This window comes from Guillardia theta, assembly GCF_000315625.1.
Source record: "Guillardia theta CCMP2712 unplaced genomic scaffold GUITHscaffold_12, whole genome shotgun sequence".
Lineage (NCBI taxonomy): Eukaryota > Cryptophyceae > Pyrenomonadales > Geminigeraceae > Guillardia > Guillardia theta.
This window is the reverse complement of record NW_005434662.1, coordinates 946,762-954,309: the sequence shown is the minus strand read 5'-3', so window position 1 is coordinate 954,309 and position 7,548 is coordinate 946,762. Positions and strand designations below refer to the sequence as shown.

At 55.3% G+C, this 7,548-nt stretch overlaps 2 protein-coding genes across 2 annotated transcripts; both read right to left on the bottom strand.

Annotated features, from left to right (window-relative positions):
* Positions 1–2,690: 2,690 nt before the first annotated feature.
* Positions 2,691–3,388, bottom strand: GUITHDRAFT_52457 (hypothetical protein; the record flags this gene model as incomplete). Its single annotated transcript, XM_005838239.1, has 2 exons — positions 2,691–2,789; positions 2,873–3,388. Coding segments are annotated over 2 exons (615 nt in total), but the record flags the coding sequence as incomplete, so codon positions are not given.
* Positions 3,389–3,601: 213 nt separating this feature from the next.
* On the bottom strand, positions 3,602–4,834 carry GUITHDRAFT_66208 (hypothetical protein; the record flags this gene model as incomplete). The annotated part of the gene is made up of 2 exons (XM_005838238.1): positions 3,602–4,256; positions 4,491–4,834. Coding segments are annotated over 2 exons (999 nt in total), but the record flags the coding sequence as incomplete, so codon positions are not given.
* Between the last annotated feature and the right edge of the window lie 2,714 nt (positions 4,835–7,548).

Below are 7,548 nucleotides of genomic sequence, written 5' to 3'. Positions count from 1 at the left end.
ATCCTATCCTCGTCCTCGTCCCTATCCTCGTCCCTATCCTCATCCCTATCCTCACTCCCTATCCTCGTCGTCTTCATCCTCGTCCTCGTCCTCGTCCTCGTCCTCGTCCTCGTCCTCGTCCTCATCCTCGTCCTCATCCTCGTCCTCGTCCTCGTCCTCGTCCTCGTCCTCGTCCTCGTCCTCGTCCTCGTCCCTATCCTCGTTCTGCATGTTCTCTGCTCTGTTTCTGTTCTCACGGTCTTCAAGGCTCCCAACCTGATTCCAAGGATCGTCTTCTTCTCAAGCCCTACCGTTCTCGCCAGCTCGCCGTCACTGACCTAGTGAGACAACTCTTGCATCTTCATACTCCTCTCCTCTCCTCCCTCCCATGGACCTTATCACACTCCCATTCCCTCACCTCCCCCCTCCTCGTCTCTTTCCACCCATGGACCTGTTTGTCCTCGTTTGCTTCACTTCAACTTCCTGCTGATGTCAAGGCAGGCGCTGGCTCAGAGGTACAGGATCCGATGCGAGAAGGTGAAAGACTTCATCACGGTATGCCGCTCTGTAGAAGCAGGAGAGAGGAGGGAGGAGGGAGGGAGGGAGGGAGGGAGGGAGGGAGCAGGGAGCAGGGAGCAGGGAGCAGGGAGCAGGGAGCAGGGAGCAGGGAGGGAGGGAGGGAGGGAGGAGGGAGGAGGGAGGAGGGAGGAGGGAGGAGGGAGGAGGGAGGAGGGAGGAGGGAGGAGGGAGCAAGAGAAATCACTCTCACCTTTGCAACTTGATCTCTAGCTGCTTGAACACGGTCGTGAATGTCTTCGCCTCTCCGCCTTCTCCTTGTTTGCGCTCGTTTCTTCCTCGCTGACGTCATCTCGTCCTCCATCTCTTCCAGCATGATCGCCTTCGCGTCCAAGCACTCAAGCACATCCTGCAGCTCACGTCACCTTCCCTCTTGCGCCTGCTCCTGCTCCTCCTGCTCCTCCTGCTCCTCCTGCTCCTCGCCCTCCTCTCCACCCTCCACTCCTCAGCATCATCTTCGGGTCCCTATTCCAGGTCCTCCTGCTCTCTCCCTGCTTCCTCGCCCCTCTCGCATGCAGTACCTGCACATAGCACCTCATCTCCTGGAAGAAGGTGTATCGCTCCTTGGCTGACTTCACATGCTCTTCCAGGCTCTTCGTCGCCTCCTCCGTCGACCTCACCCGCTGGATCGCCTGCTGCAGCCTCTGCTTGTCCTCCTCGTGCGTCTCCTTCATGCTGCCCAGCTGATCTCTCAGCATCTGCTGCACTTCTCTGAAAGTTTTGAATTGATTCCCTCCTCCCGCTGCCCGCAAGTTCTCCTTGTTGGCAACCTTGGGCTTCACCTCGTCTCTTCCTCCTCGCGTCCCTCTCCCCTTCATGATCTGCTCCTGCTCCCACTTCTTCATCTCATCATCCTCCTCCTCATCGTCGTCGTCTATCACAACTGCCTGCGCCATCTCCGCACGCTTCCTCGCATGATCGCTCTCGGACTGACCGAGGAAATGCGTTTGCCGTCAGAGAGGACGTCGTCTTGCACCATCGCATCCTCATCGTCCTCAATGTTCTCACGCACAACTCTCGAATTCTCATTCTTCTTCTCATCCAGCGATCCTTCCAACGGGATGAAGTCCCTTGACAGACCTCCTCCTCCTCCAGTCACTCCCGTCTTCCTCGCTTGCTCCCTCCTCGCCTTCAACCGTGCGATCTCGTCCTGTGTGGGGATTTCTCCCCTGCTCGCTGCGATGTCTCCGATGCCAGGCGCTCCTCCCATCTCATGGTTGATCTTGAGCTCCTCCGCTCCACCACCCATTGCATTATCTTCCGCCATGTCGTCCACTTTTGCATCAGCATCCCAGGTCAACCCCTTCATCTTAACCGGCAGGTCGCTCTCGCCATCCTTCTTCTTTGATCCAGGAGCACCTCCTTTCCAACTCTTGGCATTCTTTGACAGCTCAGCAATGTCTTCGGCCGAGTAGCTCTGACCTGAGTTGTAGTAGCTGCTCATGGCGGTTCCTACGTCACGATCCCCCTTGGAGTGGAAGGATACATCAACGTTCATTTTGGACTTCTGCTTCTTTTTCTTGGACATGAATGCGCCATCGTCCTCAATCTCCTCAGCATCGAAGCTGAGGGAAGCTTTCTTCACTGCCGTCTTCTTCTCTGCCTTCGCTTCCACCGCTGCCTTGGGCATTTCAGCGCCGTCAGGCTGCTGCCGCTTCCCTTCCTCCGCGCCTTCATCATCGCCTCGTTTCCTTCTTATCGCAGCATTGCTCCGCCTGAACGACTTGAACCCAACTCCTCCTCCTCCTCCTCCTCCTCCTCCGTCTGCTGCTGATTCTTCCATGCGCCGCTCTCCAACACGAAATATTGAAAATTTAAAGAGTTTTGCCGGATCGAAATTGCCTCTCAGTCATCAAATCCAGTCACTAGGCCCGGGCAAGTGACTCGGCCCGGGCCGGTGACGGGCCGCGGCCCCGGCTGCGCGGCGTGCCGCAGTGCGGCCGGTCAGCACCGGCGGCACTCAAAGCAAGTTAAGTTAAAAATCGGTTACTAAGTTACCCGCAGGTATGAGCACTGAGCGTAACATTTATAGTAAAGTATCACACAAGATCATCAACATCGTTAACAGACTGCCTTTCAGTCACTTCCATCCTCTCTCAACAACTCACTGCGATAGTAACCTCCTCCTGTTCCTCCTTCGACCGGATCCAGAACGTATGCATCTGCCCCTTCCCCTTCACAGCTATCTCTCCTCGTGACACCAGCACGAAGTCAAGATCCTCGGGCTGCATGCCCTGCGCTTGAGCGACGATGAGATCAGCTGTCACCTGTCGGACAAGTCAGCTGGAGCAGGTCAAGGCGGGCGAGCGAGCACCACAGAGCACTGGATCTCCCCGGGCAAGGAGAGAGACTCCATCCTCGAGGCTGTGTTGACCGTGTCCCCGAAGAGCGTGTACTTGGGCCTCCGGGTGCCGACGACGTTGGCGACGATGGGCCCCGAGTGAACTCCGACTTGGATCTGGACGACCCCCTTGGAGGGATCAGCGAGGTCGATGAAGGTGCTGCTCGCTATCCTCACGGCTCCCATCGCAAACTTGACGATCTTGACCGCATGGCTGCTATCCTGGTCCTCCACCAGGTTAGTGATGGCCATGTAAGTCGCCCCGATCGTCTCCAGCTTGTAGACCTCGCACTCCTGCGCGTACGCGTCAAGCGCGACGTAGAATCGATGCAGCATATCGAGCAGGGCGCTGGTGGACATCTCCGTGGAGAGGGAGGAGTATCCATAGATCTCAGCGAAGAACACAGTGACCATCTCCTTGTGCTCGGGCTCGACCTTCCTGCCCTCTCGCAAGGCGCTGGCGATGTGAGCTGGGAAGAGGTCGTCGAGGATCGCGTTGCACCGCTGGCTGTGCACGCTGTCGCTGTGGTGTTCGCTCCCGTCCTGCAGGTCTCGATCCAGGAGGAGCGTCGAGCTTGTGGCGCTGCTTACACTTGGAAATTGCGATCTGCTCGAACTAGTTCGGAGGGGGTGGAAGGGAGAGCCGTTGGTGTGAAGGTGGTGGAGAGGGAAGCTGTCCTCGTCGATGGCCTGCACTCGCCTTGCAATCTCGTTGAAGGTCGGGCGAGTGGCAGGGTCGTTGTGCCAGCAGTCCTCCATCAGAGTGACAGCGTGCTTGGGGATGTTGGGAGGGATCTTGGGCCTCTTGGGCTCAGCGAGGGTCAGGTCGGCCACCTCCTTCAGCACTGTCTGCAGGTCCTCTCCATCGTAGGGCTCCTGACGGCTGTAAACCTCCCACAAGAGGATCCCGAAGGCGAACGTGTCAGTCTTGATCGTGTTTTTCTCGCCATTCAGGAGCTCGGGAGCCATCCAGAAAGGCGTTCCCACCCCCTGCACCTGCGTCGTCCAGCCAAGTGTCCAGCTCTTCGCCTGGACCTTGTGGGAGAGGCCGAAGTCGGAAACCTTGCCACGGAAGCTCGAGTCCACCAGGATGTTCTGAGCCTTGAGGTCGCCATGGAGGATGAAGGGGGTGGCGGCATGGAGGAATTTCACGCCCTGCGCAACGTCGTTGAGGATCGGAACGACGAGCTCTCCTTCCAGTCGAGCTGTCTCGTTGTGGATGAGGTCGTACAAGGAGCCGAAGACCATGAGCTCCATCACCAGCAGAGGCTCCTGCTCCTTAGCCACCACAGCCCCCATGAGGGTAACGATGCAGGGATGTCGAAGTTTCGAGAGGGTCCGCATCTCCTCAATGAAGTCGCTGCGGAGTCTGGCGTACAGGCTGCTCCTCAGCAGCCCGAAGCTTTTCCTGACGTTCTCTCGGATAGACATGGTTCCTATGATAGACTTGGAGCTTGACATTCGTGCCACCTGTGAGCTCAGCCCAGAGTTCCGCTGCCTGCTGCTGCTGCTGCTGCGTCTGCTCCCCACTGAGTCGTTCCTAGCCAGGGTTTCCTTGTTCTCCTCCGCACTCGGGTGAAGGGCTTTAGAGAACTCAAATGCAGAGTCTCGTTTCCCTTTCGAGGAGGCAGGCAGCACGCGCTTTACCGCCACACTGGTACCCCTGTAGTTGGCCTTGACCACCAGGCCGAAGGCCCCGTACCCCAGCACGTCGGGAGGCTCAGCTATGTGCAGCTCGTCGCGCCTGATCTCCCAGATGGCGTCTGCTCGCTGCTGTCGCTGCTTGACATAGAGGAAGATCCACAAGCCCAGCAACAGGAGCACACACGCAAAGCCGCCCACTGAGATCGCCAGGATGTTCTTCTGAGACCAGAAAGAGTACGAGATTTGAGGAGGATCGGTGCAGGGGCAAGGGCTGGAGAACGAGTTCGGGTCCATGGTAGGAGCAGGCCATGGAGGCCTGTCGGAGCAATGGAGGATGTGCTGCTGGCACGTTTGGTTGGCAAAGTAAGGCAGGGCGTTAGACAGCATAAAGGAGCTCCCGCACGACCCCTTTCTGACAACTCGCAGCACCGGCCTGCCTGGCAACGCCACACCAGGATTGTCCCGCTGAATTCTCTTGTCATTCCAGCATGTGATGTTTCCCGTGAAGATTCCGTTGAGAACATCGCCGGATAGGTAGAGGGAGGTCACGTTGGCCGAACGCAAGTTCACAAAGAAGGTGATGAACGTGGTGAACAAGGGGATCACTCTCACTCTCCTGTCTCTGCAACCACAAGTTCGCCCATCAGAGCACAGACCTGTCGCATGAATGTCGTAGCAATACCTGGCGCACGGGGAGAAGGTGTGGGCTATGGGCTCTCCATCAAAGGTTATCGCATCCACTGTTGCAAAATCGATGGAGCAGTTGTTCATCGCTCTCAGCCCATTGCCTTCATGCATGTCATGTTTGTTCATAGAGACCCGCAGTGCTTCTGAAGTTCTCTCACCTGAGCCTGAACCTTGGTACAAGATGTTCAAGGGCTTGTACAAGTTTTCAGTATCCCCTTGATACGCGGCGATCATGGCGTCATAGAGCCCTTGGCCCAACGAGCTCCCTTCCCCCTGGATGGTGAAGCCTTCCTGTTTCCCGATGGAGGTCAAGTTAGCAACTGGAGCGCCGTTACAAGTCATCATCTCCAACTCCTGCAGCACCTGACATACTCAAATCAGCAACAGGACATGGACAGCGATCGAACCTACATATGGTTTCAGCTGATCGGGTATACTTGCAAAGTAGTTCGAATTTGCAACCTGCAAGGACCAAAAAGTCACTTTCTTGTGAGGAATAGCGGCATATGTGTTAGAAGAAGCTCAACTCACTGTATTTCCACCAACAGTGGTTAGGATCCACACTAGAAACTCGTACAGCCCGCGCATATTTCTGCAGACTTGCGGATCCGGAGTAATTGTTTTCGTCGGAACAAGCACGTACCTGGGTTTGAACAGCTCAGATGATAAAGAAATGAATGTGACAAGTGAATTTAAGCAGGTTTACATCAGGGTCGATATCGGCCAGCTCTCATACTTGTCGGTAAGGAGGGAAGTACAGATTCCAACCTCTGGACATTCTCCCAGGGAAGGTTTCTCAAAGACTGCAGCTTTGTGCAGGATGGTGGAACTCAAAGAATGGATGGCGTAGGTGACCTTAAATCAAGTAAGACCTCCTTGTCATTTGACCCCAACCTCCACTCCTCTTACTCACAGATTGTTTGTCTCGATTCAGCACCAGGGGGAGCATGACATTGTTGTTGACTGCCTCGAACTGAACTTGGCTGTCATACCCCTGGTATCCAATGGTGTACGGATTGTTGGCAACGTAATTCACCATGTCGTCAGCTTTATCTATTTCTGTCAAGGCACTGCATGTGGTGCATGATGCATATTTCAGATTCAAGACCCAAAATCCCAAGAGGAGAAGCTGTGCAGCCTTCATGGCAGCTATCCTTGAAAGACGTTCAGATCTCTCCAATACTTAATCCTAATGCAGTCACAGAAATCCGTCAGTCGTGGAGATTCCTTTGGATCCTCATCCAGAAATCATTGGGAAATTGCCATCACGCTTCACTGTCCCCGACTATCCATCGGCGATGATGTTAGTGCAGCAAGAGGGCACCTCCCGTAGCACCCGAAGACGGTCTCCCTGCAGAGGAGGATCCTTCTCTCATCCTCTACCAGGTGCTTCCCTCTCCTCCCAGTGCCCCTCACTTCCCGCATTGAATCCATCCCATCATCCGCCCCATTGAGTAGAACTGCTATATCTGTTATAAACTAAAACTATATTGCAAGACGGAGTACTGATTCAATATAGTAATTATAATGGACCAATTTTTTCTAGTTTTAACGAGATCACGACCCTCTTTAGACCTGGGGGTGGGTCCTTGCGATGGAGGACAGTAGGGGTCAAATCGGCGGAAAGGGGTACCCACCCCCACGAGAGAATCTTATCTTCGGTCCTCAAGATAACATTCTTCAGTCCAATATACCGGTCCGAACACCACCCTACCATCCATGTAGAGAGAAAGGCTTTTAAAAATCTACGTCCAGCCACCATGCGGCGGACTACCCCTAGACCTGCCGGATCGCTGCAGATCACTGAGAGCCGGTACTACCGTAGTTTCAGATAGACTTAGAGGGGGTGGGGGTTCCCAATCTTGACACGGTCAGAGTTCAAACATGCAGGATCGGGGTGGCGGAAGGCCGGGGGTGTGATCGAGTCGGGTTAACTCGTTTTTAAAACTATTAGTGAATCACTTGCGAGATCTGTACTCTAATAATTTAAAAGATCTGTACTAGAATTTACATTTCTACGGAGTCAGCACTGGTTTTGTACTGGTAATTTACAACCCCACAACTTTAAAAGCATCGTTTTACTTGAGTCCCGTGTCTAAAAGTTTGACTGTGAGTTCAGGTGCTACGACTGCCCCGGGTCAAGGAGACGTAGCCGGCCGGGCCTAGTCAGCCTGCCGGCCAGTGACCCGGACCGGACTGGGAGTTGCCATCCCGACTCTCAGTGACTCGAGTCAAATTTGAACGCACCCGGGCCGCATCGCGGCCGGGCCGGCCCGCCGGCGGGCCCGGCGCCAGCGGCCCAGCGGCCCATTGGAGGCGTG